This window comes from Phyllobates terribilis, unplaced genomic scaffold (genome assembly GCF_046119375.1).
Source record: "Phyllobates terribilis strain yellow unplaced genomic scaffold, ASM4611937v1 Scaffold_8__6_contigs__length_399053987, whole genome shotgun sequence".
Taxonomy (NCBI): Eukaryota; Metazoa; Chordata; class Amphibia; order Anura; family Dendrobatidae; genus Phyllobates; species Phyllobates terribilis.
Window position 1 is genome coordinate 188,211,366 of NW_027362768.1, and position 22,758 is coordinate 188,234,123.

Sequence of the window (22,758 nt, forward strand, 5' to 3'; positions counted from 1 at the left end):
AACACATCGGCCGCAGTGCAGCATCGTGGTAACACATCGGCCGCAGTGCAGCATCGTACTAACACATCGGCCGCAGTGCACCATCGTGGTAACACATCAGCCGCAGTGCAGCATCGTGGTAACACATCGCCTGCAGTGCAGCATCGTGGTAACACATCGGCCGCAGTGTAGCATCGTGGTAACACATCGGCCGCAGTGTTTCATCGTGGTAACACATCGTCCTCAGTGTAGCATCGTGGTAACACATCGCCTGCAGTGCAGCATCGTGGTAACACATCGACCGTAGTGCAGCATTGTGGTAACACATCGCCTGCAGTGCAGCATCGTGGTAACACATCGTCCGTAGTGCAGCATTGTGGTAACACATCGCCTGCAGTGCAGCATCGTGGTAACACATCGTCCGCAGTGCAGCATCGTGGTAACACATCGCCCGCAGTGCAGCATCGTGGTAACACATCGCCCGCAGTGCAGCATCGTGGTAACACATCGGCCGCAGTGCAGAATTGTGGTAACACATCGCCCGCAGTGCAGCATCGTGATAACACATCGTCCGCAGTGCAGCATCGTGGTAACACATCGGCTGCAGTGCAGCATTGTGGTAACACATCGGCCGCAGTGCAGCATCGTGGTAACACATCGGCCGCAGTGTAGCATCGTGGTAACACATCGGCCGTAGTGCAGCATTGTGGTAACACATCGCCTGCAGTGCAGCATCGTGGTAACACATCGCCTGCAGTGCAGCATCGTAGTAACACATCGGCCGCAGTGCAGCATTGTGGTAGCACATCGGCCGCAGTGCAGCATCGTAGTAACACATCGGCCGCAGTGCAGCATCGTGGTAACACATCGGCCGCAGGGCAGCATCGTGGTAACACATCGCCTGCAGTGCAGCATCGTGGTAACACATCGGCCGCAGTGTAGCATCGTGGTAACACATCGGCCGCAGTGTTGCATCGTGGTAACACATCGGCCGCAGTGCAGCATCGTGGTATCACATCGGCCGCAGTGTAGCATAGTGGTAACACATCGGCCGCAGTGCAGCATCGTGGTAACACATCGCCCGCAGTGCAGCATCGTGGTAACACATCGCCCGCAGTGCAGCATCGTGGTAACACATCGACCGCAGTGCAGCATCGTGGTAACACATCGCCCGCAGTGTAGCATCGTGGTAACACATCGCCCGCAGTGCAGCATCGTGGTAACACATCGGCCGCAGTGTAGCATCGTGGTAACACATCGCCCGCAGTGCAGCATCGTGGTAACACATCGCCCGCAGTGCAGCATCGTGGTAACACATCGGCCGCAGTGCAGCATCGTGGTAGCACATTGCCCGCAGTGTAGCATCATGGTAACACATCGCCCGCAGTGTACCATCGTGGTAACACATCAACCGTAGTGCAGCATCGTGGTAGCACATCGGCCGCAGTGTAGCATGTTGTAGCACATCGCCTGCAGTGCAGCATCGTGGTAACACATCGGCCGCAGTGCAGCATCGTGGTAACACATCGGCCGCAGTGTAACATCGTGATAGCAGATCGGCCGCAGTGCAGCATTGTGGTAACACATCGCCTGCAGTGCAGCATCGTGGTAACACATCGCCTGCAGTGCAGCATCGTGGTGACACATCACCCGCAGTGTCGCATCGTGGTAGCACATCGGCCGCAGTGCAGTATCATGGTAACACATCGGCCGCAGTGCAGTATCGTGGTAACACATCGGCCGCAGTGCAGCATCGTGGTAACACATCGGCCGCAGTGCAGCATCGTGGTAACACATCGGCCGCAGTGCAGCATCGTAGTAACACATCGGCCGCAGTGCACCATCGTGGTAACACATCAGCCGCAGTGCAGCATCGTGGTAACACATCGCCTGCAGTGCAGCATCGTGGTAACACATCGGCCGCAGTGTAGCATCGTGGTAACACATCGGCCGCAGTGTTTCATCGTGGTAACACATCGTCCGCAGTGTAGCATCGTGGTAACACATCGCCTGCAGTGCAGCATCGTGGTAACACATCGACCGTAGTGCAGCATTGTGGTAACACATCGCCTGCAGTGCAGCATCGTGGTAACACATCGTCCGTAGTGCAGCATTGTGGTAACACATCGCCTGCAGTGCAGCATCGTGGTAACACATCGTCCGCAGTGCAGCATCGTGGTAACACATCGCCCGCAGTGCAGCATCGTGGTAACACATCGCCCGCAGTGCAGCATCGTGGTAACACATCGGCCGCAGTGCAGAATTGTGGTAACACATCGCCCGCAGTGCAGCATCGTGATAACACATCGTCCGCAGTGCAGCATCGTGGTAACACATCGGCCGCAGTGCAGCATTGTGGTAACACATCGGCCGCAGTGCAGCATCGTGGTAACACATCGGCCGCAGTGTAGCATCGTGGTAACACATCGGCCGTAGTGCAGCATTGTGGTAACACATCGCCTGCAGTGCAGCATCGTGGTAACACATCGCCTGCAGTGCAGCATCGTAGTAACACATCGGCCGCAGTGCAGCATTGTGGTAGCACATCGGCCGCAGTGCAGCATCGTAGTAACACATCGGCCGCAGTGCAGCATCGTGGTAACACATCGGCCGCAGGGCAGCATCGTGGTAACACATCGCCTGCAGTGCAGCATCGTGGTAACACATCGGCCGCAGTGTAGCATCGTGGTAACACATCGGCCGCAGTGTTGCATCGTGGTAACACATCGGCCGCAGTGTAGCATCATGGTAACACATCGCCTGCAGTGCAGCATCGTGGTAACACATCGACCGTAGTGCAGCATTGTGGTAACACATCGGCCGCAGTGCAGCATTGTGGTAGCACATCGACCGCAGTGCAGCATCGTGGTAACACATCGTCCGCAGTGCAGCATCGTGGTAACACATCGCCCGCAGTGCAGCATCGTGGTAACACATCGCCTGCAGTGCAGCATCGTGGTAGCACATCGGCCGCAGTGTAGCATCGTGGTAACACATCGGCCGCAGTGTAGCATCGTGGTAACACATCGGCCGCAGGGCAGCATCGTGGTAACACATCGCCCGCAGTGCAGCATCGTGGTAGCACATCGCCCGCAGTGCAGCATCGTGGTAATACATCGGCTTCAGTGCAGCATCGTGGTAACACATCGGCCGCAGTGTAGCATCGTGGTAACACATCGGCCGCAGTGCAGCATCGTGGTAGCACATTGCCCGCAGTGCAGCATCGTGGTAGCACATTGCCCGCAGTGCAGCATCGTGGTAATACATCGGCTTCAGTGCAACATCGTGGTAACACATCGGCAGCAGTGTAGCATCATGGTAACACATCGGCCGCAGTGCAGCATCGTGGTAACACATCGACCGTAGTGCAGCATCGTGGTAACACATTGCCCGCTGTGCAGCATCGTGGTAACACATTGCCCGAAGTGTAGCATCATGGTAACACATCGGCCGCAGTGCAGCATCGTGGTAGCACATTGCCCGCATTGCAGCATCGTGGTAACACATCGCCCGCAGTGCAGCATCGTGGTAACACATCGACCGTAGTGCAGCATCGTGGTAACACATCGCCCGCATTGCAGCATCGTGGTAACACATCGCCCGCAGTGCAGCATCGTGGTAACACATCGACCGTAGTGCAGCATCGTGGTAACACATTGCCCGCAATGTAGTATCGTGGTAACACATTGGCCACAGTGCAGCATCGTGGTAACACATCGCCCGCAGTGCAGCATCGTGGTAACACATCGCCCGCAGTGCAGCATCGTGGTAACACATTGCCCGCTGTGCAGCATCGTGGTAACACATTGCCCGCAGTGTAGCATCATGGTAACACATCGCCCGCAGTGCAGCATCGTGGTAACACATCGCCCGCAGTGCAGCATCGTGGTAACACATTGCCCGCTGTGCAGCATCGTGGTAACACATTGCCCGCAGTGTAGCATCATGGTAACACATCACCCGCAGTGCAGCATCGTGGTAACACATCGGTCGCAGTGCAGCATCGTGGTAACACATCGCCCGCAGTGCAGCATCGTGGTAACACATCGCCCGCAGTGCAGCATCGTGGTAACACATCGGCCGCAGTGCAGCATCGTGGTAACACATCGTCCGCAGTGTAGCATCGTGGTAACACATCATCCGCAGTGCAGCATCGTGGTAACACATCACCCGCAGTGCAGCATCGTGGTAACACATCGGTCGCAGTGCAGCATCGTGGTAACACATCGCCCGCAGTGCAGCATCGTGGTAACACATCGCCCGCAGTGCAGCATCGTGGTAACACATCGGCCGCAGTGCAGCATCGTGGTAACACATCGTCCGCAGTGCAGCATCGTGGTAACACATCGGCCGCAGTGTAACATCGTGGTAACACATCGGCCGCAGTGCAGCATCGTGGTAACACATCACCCGCAGTGCAGCATCGTGGTAACACATCGGTCGCAGTGCAGCATCGTGGTAACACATCGGCCGCAGTGCAGCATCGTGGTAACACATCGTCCGCAGTGCAGCATCGTGGTAACACATCGGCCGCAGTGTAACATCGTGGTAACACATCGGCCGCAGTGCAGCATCGTGGTAACACATCGCCCGCAGTGCAGCATCGTGGTAACACATCGGCCGCAGTGCAGCATCGTGCTAACACATCGCCTGCAGTGCAGCATCGTGGTAACACATCGGCCGCAGTGTAGCATCGTGGTAACACATCGGCCGCAGTGTAGCATCGTGGTAACACATCGCCTGCAGTGCAGCATCGTGGTAACACATCGACCGTAGTGCAGCATTGTGGTAACACATCGCCTGCAGTGCAGCATCGTCGTAACACATCGTCCGCAGTGCAGCATCGTGGTAACACATCGCCCGCAATGCAGCATCGTGGTAACACATCGCCCGCAGTGTAGCATCGTGGTAACACATCGGCCGCAGTGCAGCATCGTGGTAACACATCGGCCGCAGTGCAGCATCGTGGTAACACATCGGCCGCAGTGTAGCATCGTGGTAACACATCGGCCGCAGTGCAGCATCGTGGTAACACATCGGCCGCAGTGTAGCATCGTGGTAACACATCGGCCGCAGTGCAGCATCGTGGTAACACATCGGCCGCAGTGTAGCCAGGCCTCCACTCGCCCTGCGATCACTGATGTCCCCGGAGCCACTCAGTCCGTCGGGTTTCATCGCTTATTTCCACCTTTTGTCATTTTCCTGCTTCTCCATATAAATGAGCATTTTATGTGGGAGTAAATCCCGGAGGAGGCGACACGGATCGAGGCTTTTATTGTCAGAACGGAGCAGAGTTGCGTCTTCTGTCAGGGATGAGAAGGAGATGAGCGTTACTAAACACAGTTGTCAGAAATGAGATGACAGTATAAGTATCGGGCGCCGCTGATCTCCCATTTGCCACATAAATCTCTGGGTGTAATTCTCCCCGTCATCGGGGCGGGTGATGTGCGAGGCGGTGAGATCACTGCTGTCTCCGATGTCTGGGACACAACGAGACGTTCATTACCTCTTCTAGTGTTTTACTTTTGGGGGTCATTGGGGGGGACTGGCTTTTCTTAGGGGGAGTCTTTTTGACAATGCTCCTTGGGAACAAATATGCAAATTACCTCTTTCCTATAAGAAGGGTAGCTGTCTGCCAGTGCCACCCATGGCGGTAACTACCTGGGAGTCAATGAGCCCCAAAGTCCTTCTGAAAGCTTTTCATTCATCGTCTGGACAGCGCCCCCTGTGTTATTCACATCAAACTGCAATTATTTCTAATATAAGGAAAAGTTCCTTTTCATCTTATTCCATTTTCCGGATTTGTGAACAATACAATAATATATTTTTCTGTTGGCGCTGAGCTTTATGGAGCAGCAGGTCACCACTTAAGTCTGTTTGCGCAGATGTAAATGATATTTGCAACCCCTTGGCCTCGGATCTACCCGGCGCGTTACGTGCTCCTGCCGCCGGTGAATTCATTAGAGCTGTTTAATTGCTCTGTGAGAGAGAAAGAGAGAACTGCTGGAATATGACGACGGCCGACATCCGCCTTGCTATGGAATCGGCATGCAGCAATTAGCAGTTTAGCACCTTACTTGGCATCCGCCTCCGCTGTTACAGAGACTGTGCGCATATACAGTACTCAGCGTGCTGCCATACAGGGGCGCCCTGCCGTGCTACGGGCAGAGCAGAGACCGTAGCATCGTTACTGAACACTTGTAATGATGGGAACGCGGAGGAGTTCAGGTCGCAGCAGAGATGGATGCACCTCTGTCTCAGGTTATGTCTGGTATAGCCTCTCCTCTATATTCATTTCTATGTAGTTGAGCAGTAATACAACACATAACCAAAGGAAGGAGCGGCCATGTACAACCCCTTTAAATGCTCCACTTATGCTAGGCAGACTATATATGCATTTCCCCGTTACCTCAAAATCTCCGACTTTACAAAGCTGGCGACTATCCAAATGTATTGTAATTCCAAAAGGCCCAAATAGGTAAAAAGCTGAAGTGCCTGGAGGTGAAAGAAAATGCCGAGAAGCTTTATAAAGAGAACATGTCCCACCCCATAAATATATATATTTGTTACCCGGTGTAAACGCCGCTGTTCTCCTGAATCCGGCAATGTTTTTCTTTTCTTCCTGCGCCGCTCCGTTCCTTAGATATGGCCTCCTCTTCCCTGCATATAAATCTAGTGTATTTAGCCAAGTGGGTGTGGTCTTCTCTGGAACCACACCCAATTGGAAAAAAAAGACAATATTTACATACCAGCAAGAAGAGGCCATATCTCCGGAACGGAGAGGAGCAGGAATAAAAGAAAAACATCGCCGGATTCAGGAGAACAGCGGCGTTTACAGCAGGTAAAAAAATACATATTTATTGCAAGTTATCGGTTTTAAAAAGGGGGTCTTCATCTGGACTGTTCTTGTTAAAGGGGTTGTTCTGCTAAAGCAGAGCCCCCATTTATTCACTAAAAATCCAAAAACAAGTATCAATGGTTGTCTTAACAATTCAACCCTTCTTTCAAATTATGCTGATCATCCTGAGCCTCCTGGTTCATGAGCAGTATGCCATAACTACAGAATGTCAGAACTATTATATGATTTGATAAGACTACTACCTTATACTTTTGTGTTAGCATTTATCAACTTCTTCAAGATCTTGGATGGTTGTCAGTGAAAGGGTTGAGAATAGTTTGGGTTTTAGCAGTGGCATCGGGGGGTACAGACGGTGCAGAGCGAGGAGTCGTTTTTACACTGATTGCACCTGGTTAACATAAAACCCTGAAATATTTGAATTTTCCGGACGACTGGAATATCTGATAGTCCAGAATATCTGCAGATCCTGTATGTAACTTCTTTTGTGCCTTTTCTCGGCGCTGTGTAACACAAGGTTATATTTGTTACCAGTGTTCCTGCTCTTTATGAGAAATGTGAGAATTTTCTGCCAGATGGTGACTATATTTAGGGATGATTCGGGAATGGAGCCATAAAATCTCGTAGCGTTTTATTACCTTCTTCTAAAACGGATTGCTTTGTGGCCGCTGCCAAGAGACGAGCAGATAATCCGGATTAGCCTGGTGACATTTGTACAGTTCTTCTGTCCCATCTGGCAGGAATGTGTCAGTCTGATTCTTGTCTGCCTTTGATGTCGCCTTTGTTCTGGGGAATCGGGATTTAACTTTTGCTCTATTGTCGACCTGTCACATTGAACATGATGTCTGAGCGGCAGGTTATAGGGCCGGAGGAGCGGAGCAGATTAATATATAGTGTTGTGCGAAAAGACTCAGGATAACGTTTATGACTGCTCTTTCTATGTTTAAGAGTCCAGTGGGCGGTCCTACTCAGTGATTGACAGCCATATCTCTATGGCGCTGCACACAGAGAGAGGTCAATCACTGGGTTACAGTTTAAGCACCATCAACCTGAATAATACTAAAAGGATTTGTTCTCTATAGAGGGCTTTGATCCCAGAAATCCTCTTACACATATCTACCTATATTTTGGGGGTAATTTACTCCTTTCTGGGTTTTTTTTCCTTTACCTTCCCTTCTCCTTATCTTTCCTTTCCCTTTTTTTCCCTTTCTCTTCCCCTTTTCCTTCCCCTTTTCATTTCCTTCCCTTCTTCCCCTTGCTTTTCCCTTCTTTTCCCTTTCGCTTCCTCATCCCTCTCCCTTTCCTTTGTCTTTATCTATCCCTTTTTTTTCCCTTTCCTCACCCATCTCTTTCCCTTTCTTTTTCCTTCCCCTTTACATTTCCTTCACTTCTTCTCATTCCTTTTCTTTTCCCTTACCCTTCCCCATCCCTTTCTTTACCTTTTACTTTCCCCTTCCCTTTCCCTTTCTTTTTCCTTCCCCTTTCCCTTTTCATTCATTTTCTTCCCTTTACCTCCTTCCTTTTCTTTTTCTTTCCCTTTCCTCTCCCATCTCTTTCCCTTTCTTTTTCCTTCCCCTTTACATCTCCTTCACTTCTTCTCCTTCCTTTTCTTTTCCCTTCCCTTCTCCATCCCTTTCCTTTCTGTTTATCTTTCCCCTTTCTTTCCCCTTCCTTCCCTTTCTCACTTTTCCTTTTCTATCCCCTTTACACTTCCTTCCCTTCTTTTCCCTCCCCCATCCCTTTCCTTTTACTTTATCTTTCCCTTTTCTTCCCATTCTTTTCCTTTCCCTTTTCATTTTCTTCCTTTCTTCCCCTTTCTTTTCCTTTTCCCTTCCCTATCCCATTATTTTCCTTCCCTTTTTCTTTCTTTTTTTCCTTCCCTTCCCTGTCCCTTTCTCTTTTCCTTTAACTTTGTTTTCCTTCCCCTTTCCCTTTTCATTTTCTTCCTTTTCTTTTCCCTTTCCATTCCCCATCCCTTTCCATTTTCTTTCCCTTTATTTTTCCCTTTTCCTTCCCCTTACCTTCTCTTTCTTTTCCTTTCTTCTGTATTTTCAGTTACTGTTGAGGTTTCTTAACACTTACAGGAAGCAATCAGCCATGAAAAAAAAAGAAACTGCATGCTAGTGGTGGTTAAAGGGGATGTCCTGGTAAATGTATTCAGGATAGGTGATAAATGTATGGTCACCGGGACCCAACGCAACTTGAGAACAGGGGTCTCGAATTACCTGTGTAAGAGGAGCGGTAGTGAACATGGGTTACCACTGCTCCATTCACTTCTGTGGGACTGGCAGACATCACCCTTCCATCAGTCCCATAAAAATGAATGCATGCTAAGTACCACTCTGTTCACACAGGGTACTTTGTGAGCCCCATTATATGGAGTGATGAGGGGTCCGACCAGTTGGACCCCTCAGCAATTGTACATTTATCACTGATCCTGTGGATACAAGCACAATAGTTCTACTCATAGCTTTCTATGGTAAAGGGAGTGGGGCACAACCATTTATCTAATATGGGTACTTCATATATGAGCCTTCTTCCATCTCTCTATGGTATTGCGACATTACAGAAGTGACCGGTGACGATACTATGACACCTTCCCCCCGTCTCCTCCTCCATCTTGGATCCTTCTCACCTTTCTATCACATGTTACATTAGCCCTTGGTCCCTGTGTCACATTGTATCCATTTGTACTCGAAGTTTAATTTCCTCCGGTCGTACATGTGTGTATGATTGTGGCCGATAGCAGGAATTTCCATATTAAAATGTCTTTTTTCCGTTCATTTATACTTCCCAGAATGAGGATATTGCGCACAGTTTTGGAGATGATTATCTAAGAGGTAAGTTCTCAGCCAAAATCTCCGACCCTTTCAAATGTAATTTCTCAGCTGAGTCAAATCAATTATTTTAATGTATTAACGTAGTGGTTTTCGTTAATATTTATGTGACTAGGAACATACAAAACAAATTGTGAAATTTAACAGTTCCCACAGCGGCCACTAGAGGAAGCGATGAGCCGGTACTTCCTGCTCTCTGTATCGGACTTGTCAGCTTTGCTGTGTATACAGGTATAGGATGAGCAGAGTCATTTCATAGTTATTTTTAATGACTGTTCACATTGTGAGCCCTCAAAAAAAGTGCAATAAACGTAGATCAAAACTTAATATGCACCCTAAAATGGTATAAAATAAAAAAGACAGTTCACCATGCTAAAGATCAGCCCTCACACCGCTCCATCGATGGAAAACTGAAAGTTACAGGTCTCAGAACTCAGACAAATCCAAATAATGATTTTTTTTTTAAAGTTTTTAATTTTTTTTTGTAACCATTAAAATCTGAAAAAAAAAAAAACGTATGATTTTGGTGTCGCCGTAATTGTACTGAACCGGGAAATAATCTTGTCCAGTCATTTTTACAACATAATGAACACTGTAGAAACAAATCAATTTTTCAAAGCAGTTGGAATATTTTTCCTGTTTTTCGGTACATTTTATGGTAAATTGAATGGTGTAGTTCAAAACATCCCATCCAACAAAAAAAACCCTTGTATGGCGATGTCAATGGAAAAATAAAAAGTTACGGTTCTTGGAAGAAGGGGAGGAAAAAAATTCAAGTGCAAAAAAAATAATAAAATTGCCTGGTTCACAAGGAGTTAAAGACAAACACTAATCACGACAGACATGAGCACAGAATAAAGGCAAGTTTGGCATCGGTAAAATAAAACCGCCAAAAAAAAAAAGGTCTACTCCAATGGTGAAGTCATGAAGGACAGGGATATTGCTAAGGGGAGCACGATCTTGTAAGGACCCAACATGCCCAGGACCACTCAAAAAGACCCCACTGTTATAATAGCACATTGTATGTGAGGGCCCCGTTATGGATGTGGCATTGGGGCCCGAGAGCTCCAGGTAGGGCTGTACAGCCAAGGGCAGATGAGACTCTCGATCACAGTTGCATGGTCGCTCTCGGCTTTTTCTGCAGCTTTATTGGAGGCTGGCCAGAGGAAATCATCCAGGAAAAAAAGGCAAAACACTTTAACACATAAAAATGGTTTTCAGTAACAGGTGATTGTTTTGAAAACATCATTAAGTGGTATTGTCAGGGGTCGGTATTGTCAGGGGTCGGTATTGTCAGGGGTCGGTATTGTCAAGGGTCGGTATTGTCAGGGGTCGGTATTGTCAGGGGTCGGTATTGTCAGGGTCGGTATTGTCAGGGGTCGGTATTGTCAGGGGTCGGTATTGTCAGGGGTCGGTATTGTCAGGGGTCGGTATTGTCAGGGGTCGGTATTGTCAGGGGTCGGTATTGTCAGGGGTCGGTATTGTCAGGGTCGGTATTGTGCCTCTGTTACCTGCTGGGACGCCTAACTTGATTTCTTTTTTAATTTTCAATCCCAGTTCTGGAAATAAATATGAAATAATCCTATGAGGTTTTTGAGTTCTGGTGAGCAGATCTGCGGCCGGTCCCCCCTTCCCAGGCAGAGCACAGACAGCGGAACACAAGCGTGTGAGACCGACCGTGGTGCTAATAATCATTGATTCTTATGGGTTTTTCTTTGTTTGTTTTACAGAAGAACTGAAGAAGACAAAAGTCATTTATGTGATCGGTGAGTTCCAGTGTTTCCATAAATGTCATATTAATATGGGGGTCCCTGTAAGGTCGAGGTCACATGTTACATACAGTTGAAACCAGAAGTTTCCATCCACTATATATAAAGACACATGTGATGTTTTTCTCAATATCTAACATGAAATCAGAATAAACCTTTCCCGTTTTAGGACAGGATTTTACCACAATGTTTAATTTTTGCCAAATGCCAGAATAATGAGAGGAAAGAATGTTTTAAGGCATTTTTATTACTTACTGGTGTCAACTGTATGTGGATTTAATGCTTGAATTTGGTGCAGATGATCCTAAATGTAACACAGTACCAGCCGAGTAGAGGAGAAATCACCGAGTCTCATCTATGAATTGAGGGCAGTTTCTGCCGGGTGGATTTGGAGATCTGCAGATTCAGTCATTTCTGTGTGCAGATTTCACACTTTGTAATGGAAAGGATGAAATCTGCACCAAATCCGCAGGCAAATCTACATTTAATGTGCACGGATCTTGCTGCAGATCCGCACTCAATGTGCAATGTGTGAACTACGCCTTATCTCGTCAGTTGTGTGTTCTGCTTCTCACATATTATGGTTACTGGAGTCCTGGCCAAGACAAAGTCCCACTGGTCATACATTGTGATTCCCGCACCCATTCCTGTCCACTTCCTATTGCTTATAGCAAACTATAACCCCCCCTGCTGCATCTGGTAATGGACGCTGAGCTTTGTGCATCCTTAGTACTAAGACGTGCGGTGAAGACGAGGACTTTCAGCACTTACATGCAGGATAAAGAGGTGACGCGCCCCTGGGCCTGCTTAGTGTAGCGTTGCGCACGCGGGGACTACCCGGAGCCGGGCCTGTTGGGGGTAGTAGTTTCGTGGCGGTGACCCGGTCCGTGCCCAGGGAGTCAAACTGTGTGGCTGAGTATTAGCAGTAGATGTTGGACGACTACGCCACCCGTTGAATGCAGCTATGGAGCTGCCGCTGCAGGGCAGACCGCTGAGGCCGGTGGTACGATTGTGCAGCGTAGATGGTATAACCCCCAACGGGAGGGGTATGGCCTCAGGGCAGCCGACGTGGATGATGGGGGTAGCAGGAACCACTCAGAGACGATGCGGTGTAGTTCAGGGTCTTTACTGGTGATAAAGATAGACCCTCCCGGAGTACTGGCTAGCGATCGGGGCCTGGTCAGTCTTTGAGCAGATGGGATCTCCCCTGGCCAGGCGGAGTTGTAGGCCTCCCCAACTAATTGTACTCTTCTGGCTACCTTGCTAGAGGCGGGTAAAAGTAGCCCACGTCCCTGAGTGTACCGTGTGGTGCTCACCCGTATGGCTGGTGACTCGGGGCCTTCTAGTGGCTTCCGCTCCACGATGGCGGTGCTGGTCCCACGCGTGTGACCGTGCCTTCGGGTTTCTTGGCCAGAGGACCTGAAATCCCCTGCCGGGCGGTTTCTGCTGCTGGGTCTGGGTTAATCCCCACAGCCTCGGACTCCGGGTCCGGTGGTAACTCTTCAATCAGGGCGAGCTCTTCAGCTGCCAGCCCCTGATTCCTTTTAGCACTGCTCCCACTGAGCTCCTGATCTTTCTTTCCTATGCTGCTCCTCTTCTTCTCTCTACTCTACTCACTAACCCTGCCTCAGCCCCAGTTTTATATAGGGGAAGTCCTTCCCCTCCCAGGACTGGGCAGGAGGTGTGGCATGCATAGGATTCCTGACCAAGAGACCTCCCACCTGCTCTCAGACATAATATCTCTATTACTGTGGCAACCAGACCCCTGGGGTGTCACATTCCCCCCTAGTAAAATTTAGTACTCCGGGACTAAACATACTTTTGTAAACATAACAAGGTGCAAACAATAACATTCTAATAGAGACAACACATAAGGTGGTCACGGCGTGTCCTCAACCGGGTGTAACTTTTGAGGAAAACAAGGGTGTCCATTTCACCAACACAGGGAGACGTAACCAGGTAGGGGTCTGTCCTGCCCCGAGTCCTTAACAGTCTTTCAGTCCGTCCTGGGTTACGCTCCAACTATATGCACAAAGGATTCCCGGTAAATCAACCAAAGACTCCTATAAATAACTAGAAACACATAATTATACACAAGCAACAATAAACAGGTAAACATTAATAAAATAGCTTGAACATTTTAGATCCTCCACCGTATGGGCAGCTGGCCTCTAGTGACCCTAGTGGACCTACGGAGCTGGTTGATTGGTCCTGAGCTACAGGGTATAGGAGCTGTCAAGGGTAAACTGGGCAGCCGTCTACGGACTCTTTGGCTCACTAGGGGTATGGCAGGCTCACTATAAGCAGAGGGTTGATTTTCCTGGTCTGCTTGTGTGGGGCCTTCTGCCTCCTGGTGGTAAGTGATAGCTGGGCGCCTGTGGGTCACAACGCCACTCGGTGCCGGTTCTCGGAGCACCCGGATGGCTCTGTCCTTGAACTGTGCAAAGTCCAGATGAGGATCCTGTAAGGCTATGGCCCGCAACTGGGTTCGGTGGACATTGCAATATAGTCCCTCTATAAATTGTTCGGTCAACAGCCTGTCCTCGTTTCCCACGCTGTCGGGGTCGGTCTGCTTAATGGCTCTCAGGGCCTCTTGTAGGTTTAGTGCATAGTCCCTTATACTCTCATGTGCTCGCTGCTTGCACCCATAGAATTTAAGCTTAATCTCGGCTGAGGTGCGGGTATCAAAGGTGTCCCTCAGCCGGGTTAGTATCCCCGCGACAGTCCTCCTCCCAGGTGGCCAGGACTTTACCTCCCTTTGGGCTGCCCCGGTTATTTGGGCCACCAGGATGCTCACTTTTTGCTCTTCTGTGAGGGGGTACACCTGGAAGAGGCTATCCAGCTTTTCTCTAAAGTCATTCAGGGTATGTGACTCCCCTGAGTATTGGGGTAGCCAGGCTGCTCCCGGGATATAGGGCATGGTAAAAGGCATGACTGCAGCAGCGCTGGCGCTGGCGGGGGTTGAGGCAGTGAAGCTCTCCTCCGTATCCGACATCTTTCTCCCCCCCTAGTGGACCGTGGCCTACCTTGCGATGATCCTCTTCCGTAGGCCGCGGCTCCGCAGTGGATCGTCAGGGTTGAGGACCTTCCGTCGCGCTCCTGTGACGTCGGCGTCTACTGGGCTCCTTCCAGGACCTTACGCAACGTCCGGACGTGAGGCGGGGCTTCAGTTCTCGCGGGCTTTTCGGAGTCCACGCCCCTCTTCTTCCCGCGCGGCGTCTTCAAGATGGCGTCCAACGGCGGGAAAACTCCACGGAAGGCGGGAAGAAGGCTGAAAATGGCGCCGGATGGCGGGAAAACTTCACGGATGGCGGGAAGAAGGCTGAAGATGGCGCCGGATGGCGGGAATCTTCGCGGATGGCGGGAAGAAGGCTGAAGATGGCGCCGGATGGCGGGAATCTTCACCACAGGTTAGTTTAAAAGTCTCTTTTTTCAGGCACGCAGTACCCGGTGGTTGCGGGCACGAGATCCTGCCGACTACGCCAAAAGTTGACGCGCCCCTGGGCCTGCTTAGTGTAGCGTTGCGCACGCGGGGACTACCCGGAGCCGGGCCTGTTGGGGGTAGTAGTTTCGTGGCGGTGACCCGGTCCGTGCCCAGGGAGTCAAACTGTGTGGCTGAGTATTAGCAGTAGATGTTGGACGACTACGCCACCCGTTGAATGCAGCTATGGAGCTGCCGCTGCAGGGCAGACCGCTGAGGCCGGTGGTACGATTGTGCAGCGTAGATGGTATAACCCCCAACGGGAGGGGTATGGCCTCAGGGCAGCCGACGTGGATGATGGGGGTAGCAGGAACCACTCAGAGACGATGCGGTGTAGTTCAGGGTCTTTACTGGTGATAAAGATAGACCCTCCCGGAGTACTGGCTAGCGATCGGGGCCTGGTCAGTCTTTGAGCAGATGGGATCTCCCCTGGCCAGGCGGAGTTGTAGGCCTCCCCAACTAATTGTACTCTTCTGGCTACCTTGCTAGAGGCGGGTAAAAGTAGCCCACGTCCCTGAGTGTACCGTGTGGTGCTCACCCGTATGGCCGGTGACTCGGGGCCTTCTAGTGGCTTCCGCTCCACGACGGCGGTGCTGGTCCCACGCGTGTGACCGTGCCTTCGGGTTTCTTGGCCAGAGGACCTGAAATCCCCTGCCGGGCGGTTTCTGCTGCTGGGTCTGGGTTAATCCCCACAGCCTCGGACTCCGGGTCCGGTGGTAACTCTTCAATCAGGGCGAGCTCTTCAGCTGCCAGCCCCTGATTCCTTTTAGCACTGCTCCCACTGAGCTCCTGATCTTTCTTTCCTATGCTGCTCCTCTTCTTCTCTCTACTCTACTCTCTAACCCTGCCTCAGCCCCAGTTTTATATAGGGGAAGTCCTTCCCCTCCCAGGACTGGGCAGGAGGTGTGGCATGCATAGGATTCCTGACCAAGAGACCTCCCACCTGCTCTCAGACATAATATCTCTATTACTGTGGCAACCAGACCCCTGGGGTGTCACAGAGGACTAGGTGATTGTTTTCCACACTCACACTTCGTACAGATATTACCCACATGTATAGAGCCTTGACTTCATAGTGCAATATAGTGCACAAGTAATATGGTCCTGCAGAGTCCCCATTATGCTGCCATATAACAAGGTCACAATCATACCATGCGGTGCACAAATGGTGCGGTGCAATGTGCATGAAACTGTGCAATACCTGGAAGAGAGCGCCTGCACTTACCATGGAAGCTCCTGAATGTCGCAGGGTGCGGACCGCAGCTTTATGGGTCTTTGCTGTGGTTTTCGCTGCACTCGTTTTTTTTTTACACGTGGCTCATCTTCTGCTCCACGGTAAATGCCGCAGCATGAAAATAGATTATTAAAGCATCTATCATCTCATTACTATTTCATGATAATCAGTCCGGGGAGATTCACCACTTTATGTTACACTTGTTGGAAGTTTCCTTTCTCTTGCAGTTTTGTTCCGTGTTGGGAATGAATCACGGATAAATATTCATCTGTGGTGCAGGTCACACGGAGTATGCGCTATTCCCGCGGGACATACCACATGCAGAATGGTTATTATTATATCTTTATAATGAGCTGCAACAATCATAAACCACATCGACAGCGGGATCTGATGAGCACAGTGACGAGAAAACCCCGGGGGTTACTGTACCAGGGGGCAAGTGATGGAGAACTGGGGGCCGCAGGGTCCGTAGAAAGTGACAGCTTGATTTATTACCCTGGAGGCTCCTATAACAGGACCGTGCTGGTATCAGCGAGCTCCGCACCACCGGCTCCCACCATTCTCCAAAGTGTCAGGAGCCACTTGTGAACACGACAACAGCAGCAGGTCACAGGTTACTCGTACTACTGTGAGCGACCTGCGTGGCCGGAGCGTGATCCCGGGACGGCAGCCTGTCCAGGAGCGCGAGCAACACGTGGCCAGACGCTGAAAGACCGCCACAGCGACCCCTATCTATCCGTATCTATTATCTATCATCTATGTATCATCTATCTATTATCTATCTATTATCTATCATCTATCTATTATCTATCTATTATCTATCATCTATCTATTATTTATCTATCATCTATCTATTATCTATCATCTATCTATTATTTATCCATCTATCTATTATCTATCATCTGTCTATTATTTATCTATCTATCATCTATCTATCATCTATCTATTATCTATCATCTATCTATCATCTATCTATTATCTATTATCTATCATCTATCTATCATCTATTATCTATCATCTATCTATTATCTATCTATTCTCTATCTATTATCTATCATCTATCATCTATCTATTATCTATCTATTATCTATCTATCTATTATCTATCATCTATCTATCATCTATTATCTATCATCTATTATCTATCATCTATCTATCATCTATTATCTATCATCTATCTATTATCTATCTATTATCTATTTATCTATCATCTATCTATCATCTATCTATTATCTATCATCTATCTATCTATTATCTATCTATTATCTATCTATCTATTATCTATCATCTATTATCTATCATCTATCTATCATCTATCTATTATCTATTATCTGTCTATTATCTATCATCTATTATCTATCTATTATCTATTATCTATCTATCTATCTTTCTATTATCTATTATCTGTCTATTATCTATCTATTATCTATCAATCTATCATCTATTATCTATCATCTATCTATCATCTATCTATCATCCATCTATTATCTATCATCTATCTATCATCTATTATCTATCATCTATCTATCATCTATCTATTATCTATCTATCATCTATCTATTATCTATCTATCATCTATCTATTATCTATCATCTATCTATTATCTATCATCTATCTATCTATCTATTATCTATCTATCATCTATCTATTATCTATCTATTATCTATCATCTATCTATTATCTATTTATCTATTATCTATCATCTATCTATTATCTATCTATTATCTATCTATCTATCATCTACCTATTATCTATCTATTATCTATCTATCATCTATTATCTATCTATCATCTATCTATTATCTATCATCTATTATCTATCTATCTATTATCTATCTATCATCTATCTATATATCTATCTATCTATTATCTATCTATATATCATCTATCTATCTATCTGTTATCTATATATTATCTATTATCTATCTATCATCTATTATCTATCTATCATCTATCTATTATCTATCTATCTATCATCTATCTATCTATCTATCTACCTATCATCTATTATCTATCTATCTATCTACCTATCATCTATCTACCTAGCTATTATCTATCTATTATCTATCTAAGATCTATTATCTATCTATCTATCTATTATCTATCTATCATCTATCTATCTATCTGTTATCTATCTATCATCTATTATCTATCTATCATCTATCTATTATCTATCTGTCTATCATCTATCTATCTCTCTATCTATCTACCTATCATCTATTATCTATCTATCTATCATCTATCTACCTAGCTATTATCTATCTATTATCTACCCGTGTTTCCCCGAAAGTAAGACCCCCCCGAAAGTAAGGCAGGGTGGGGGGTTTCGGGGGGGTCCGCCAATGTAGGGCACCCCCCGATTGTAAGGCAGGGTAGCGGGGGGGGGGCCGGGGAATGTAAGGCTGATTCGTCACAGGCTCCCTAGCCGGCTCGCAGCTGATTGGCCGATCAGCCTGTTCGTCACAGGCTCCCTAGTCCCTGCTGGCCATCAGCTCGAGTGTGATTGGCCAGTCAGCCGGCTCGCAGCTGATTGGCCGAATCAGCTGCGACGTCACCGCCTGCAGGCTCGCTCCGATTGGTCCAGCTTCCCCGGCATCCGAATCGTCAGCCCGGCACCGCAGAGGAGATCGAAACAGAAGGAAAGTAACGGTAAGTTCCGAAACTCTCTCTGTGTGTGTGTGTGTGTGTGTGTGTGTGTGTGTGTGTGTGTGTGTGTGTGTGTGTGTGTGTGTGTGTGTGTATGTGTGTATGTGTGTGTGTGTATACGATATGTGTACGGTATGTGTATGGGTGCCGTATGGGGCTGTGTGTGTGTGTGTATACGATATGTGTACGGTATGTGTATGGGTGCCGTATGGGGCTGTGTGTGTTTGTGTGTGTGTGTGGTGGCAGAGTGGGGGGCAGAACCACTGTATGGGGAGGCTGCATACTGTTCAGCCTGTTTTTTTTCCCAATGTAAGGCCTCCCCCGAAAGTAAGGCAGGGTGGGACTTTTGGGGGTAAAATTAATGTAAGACAGGGCCTTACTTTCGGGGAAACACGGTATCTAAGATCTATTATCTATTATCTATCTATCTATCTATCTATCTATCTATCTATCTATCTATCTATCTATCTATCTATCTATCTATCTATCCTCTGTGCAAAGAACCTTTTACTTTCATTGATTACCTCAATGATCCTTTCCCCTTTGTGACGCTTTTAAGATATTTTTGTTTTATTTCTATTTGTAACGTTTTCTATTTTTTCATTGTTTCTTACTTCTGTTTTTCATGTAATTTTGATGAAGTTGTGGAAAGTGGCAGCAATCACTTTTCCGGTCGGGTCACAGCGATATTGAATAATGGATATTGTGATTTTTTTTAACTTTTTCTTCTTTTTTTATCCATTTTGCTTTAAAATGCTAGAAGGGGATAGACGACAATTGCAGGTAGAAGAGCAGGCAGATGGCGGAGAGGAAAACAAGCTTATGGGGATTATATTTAGGGTATTTCACAGAACAGATAGAGGATTAGTGGAGCGACCGGCGGAGCGGAGGGGGAGGGGAGGAGTATGAGCGGCACAGATAGGTTTAGGAGAACGGACCCGTCGTTGCCTCCCTATGTAACCCTCCGCCTCTGTGGACGAAAATATGTGAATGAAGCTTAAATTGCTGGATAGAGTCCTTCATGTGTTACTATGCTTTATATCTCACCATTCTTATGACTTCTGCTTGCTGTCAGTGAATGAGAATTTTTTTTTCTAACATCCCAAGATTCAAAACTTCACATCTGAGATTTTGATACAAATGTATCTACGGTAGAATAGACAATCCTCTGTGGTGTAAAGAGTCTGAACCCCAATGTGATACATTTTATCTGCACTGGTACAATGTAACAAAACGTAAGGACGGGAGAGAGATTTTTGCTGCAGAAATGGTGAAGGGGGTATTCCTGATTTAAGTAATGCTAGGATATGACATGAGTTTATTAGATATAATCCCATATACTGTGTCTTGATAGATATATATGCAGACAACACGTTTCAAACATATTAATTGAGTGCAGAATAGGATTTATATGCAGTTTGGATGTGACTTTAGGATATTGAGGGCTGATTCCTAGTGTTGCCCAGGAGAATTTTGAGTGCTGCTCTGGATGTGACAAGTGTATACGGGATCAGGATATAAGGAGATTACAGACCAATGAATTGATTGTTGAAGAAGAACCTGAGGTTTGAAGACGATTTTCACTTTTGTACAATCCATGTTCTCTCACTGCGACCCCTCACTGTGAGCGGATGATCGCTGCTCCGCTTCCTTTCTTGTTTGTATTATACCCTGCTCTATTGTCCTGTAAGATATCAATCGGAAATCAAGCGTTTTATTAAATATGTGTCTTTCTGAATATTTCCCTGCAACTAATTGGTGTGGACCCCAATTTGAGACACCTATAGCTCCTTCCCACATTAGGGAGTGCAGCTCTGGAGTAATATAATGTATGTACACAGTGACTGCACCAGCAGAATAGTGAGTACAGCTCTGGAGTATAATACAGGATGTAACTCAGGATCAGTAATGTAATGTATGTACACAGTGACTGCACCAGCAGAATAGTGAGTGCAGCTCTGGGGTATAATACTGGATGTAACTCAGGATAAGTAATGCAATGTATGTACACAGTGACTGCACCAGCAGAATAGTGAGTGCAGCTCTGGAGTATAATACAGGATGTAACTCAGGATCAGTAATGTAATGTATGTACACAGTGACTCCACCAGCAGAATAGTGAGTGCAGCTCTGGAGGATAATACAGGATGCAACTCAGGATCAGTAATGTAATGTATGTACACAGTGACTGCACCAGCAGAATAGTGAGTGCAGCTCTGGAGTATAATATAGGATGTAACTCAGGGTCAGTAATGTAATGTATGTACACAGTGACTGCACCAGCAGAATAGTGAGCGCAGCTCTGGAGTATAATACAGGATGTAACTCAGGATCAGTAATGTAATGTATGTACACAGTGACTGCACCAGCAGCATAGTGAGTGCAGCTCTGGGGTATAATACTGGATGTAACTCAGGATAAGTAATGCAATGTATGTACACAGTGACTGCACCAGCAGAATAGTGAGTGCAGCTCTGGAGTATAATACAGGATGTAACTCAGGATCAGTAATGTAATGTATGTACACAGTGACTCCACCAGCAGAATAGTGAGTGCAGCTCTGGAGGATAATACAGGATGCAACTCAGGATCAGTAATGTAATGTATGTACACAGTGACTGCACCAGCAGAATAGTGAGTGCAGCTCTGGAGGATAATACAGGATGCAACTCAGGATCAGTAATGTAATGTATGTACACAGTGACTGCACCAGCAGAATAGTGAGTGCAGCTCTGGAGTATAATACAGGATGTAACTCAGGTTTAGTACAGGATCAGTAATGTAATGTATGTACACAGTGACTGCACCAGCAGAATAGTGAGTGCAGCTCTGGAGTATAATACAGGATGTAACTCAGGATCAGTAATGTAATGTACACAGTGACTGTACCAGCAGAATAGTGAGTGCAGCTCTGGAGTATAATATATGATGTAACTCAGGATCAGTAATGTAATGTATGTACACAGTGACTGCACCAGCAGAATAGTGAGTGCAGCTCTGAAGGATAATACAGGATGTAACTCAGGATCAGAAATGTAATGTATGTACACAGTGACTGTACCAGCAGAATAGTGAGTGCAGCTCTGGAGTATGATACAGGATGTAAGTCAGGATCAGTAATGTAATCTATGTACACAGTGACTGCACCAGCAGAATAGTGAGTGCAGCTCTGGAGTATAATACAGGATGTAACTCAGGATCAGTAATGTAATGTATGTACACAGTGACTGCACCAGCAGAATAGTGAGTGCAGCTCTGGAGTATAATACAGGAGGTAACTCAGGATCAGTAATGTAATGTATGTACACAGTGACTGCACCAGCAGAATAGTGAGTGCAGCTCTGGAGTATAATACAGGAGGTAACTCAGGATCAGTAATGTAATGTATGTACATAGTGACTGCACCAGCAGAATAGTGAGTGCAGCTCTGGAGCATAATACAGGATGTAACTCAGGATCAGTAATGTAATGTATGTACACAGTGACTGCTCCAGCAGAATAGTGAGTGCAGCTCTGGAGTATAATACAGGAGGTAACTCAGGATCAGTAATGTAATGTATGTACACAGTGACTGCACCAGCAGAATAGTGAGTGCAGCTCTGGAGTATAATACAGGAGGTAACTCAGGATCAGTAATGCAGTGTATGTACATAGTGACTGCACCAGCAGAATAGTGAGTGCAGCTCTGGAGCATAATACAGGATGTAACTCAGGATCAGTAATGTAATGTATGTACACAGTGACTGCACCAGCAGAATAGTGAGTGCACCTCTGGATGTATAATACAGGATGTAACTCAGGATCAGTAATGTAATGTATGTACACAGTGACTGCACCAGCAGAATAGTGAGTGCAGCTCTGGATGTATAATACAGGATGTAACTCAGGATCAGTAATGTAATGTATGTACACAGTGACTGCACCAGCAGAATAGTGAGTGCTGCTCTGGAGGATAATA

The 22,758-nt window shown here is 47.3% G+C and overlaps 1 protein-coding gene across 2 annotated transcripts in view; it reads left to right on the top strand.

The window, feature by feature from the left end:
- AK5 (adenylate kinase 5) overlaps positions 1 to 22,758 on the top strand; it is a 277,032-nt gene that overhangs the window by 129,240 nt on the left and 125,034 nt on the right. For both annotated transcript variants that reach the window (XM_073643927.1, XM_073643926.1), the window contains exons 9-10: positions 9,633 to 9,675; positions 11,403 to 11,438. In XM_073643927.1, the coding sequence (XP_073500028.1) occupies positions 9,633 to 9,675; positions 11,403 to 11,438 (79 nt within the window). The remainder of the gene's footprint in view (positions 1 to 9,632; positions 9,676 to 11,402; positions 11,439 to 22,758) is intronic.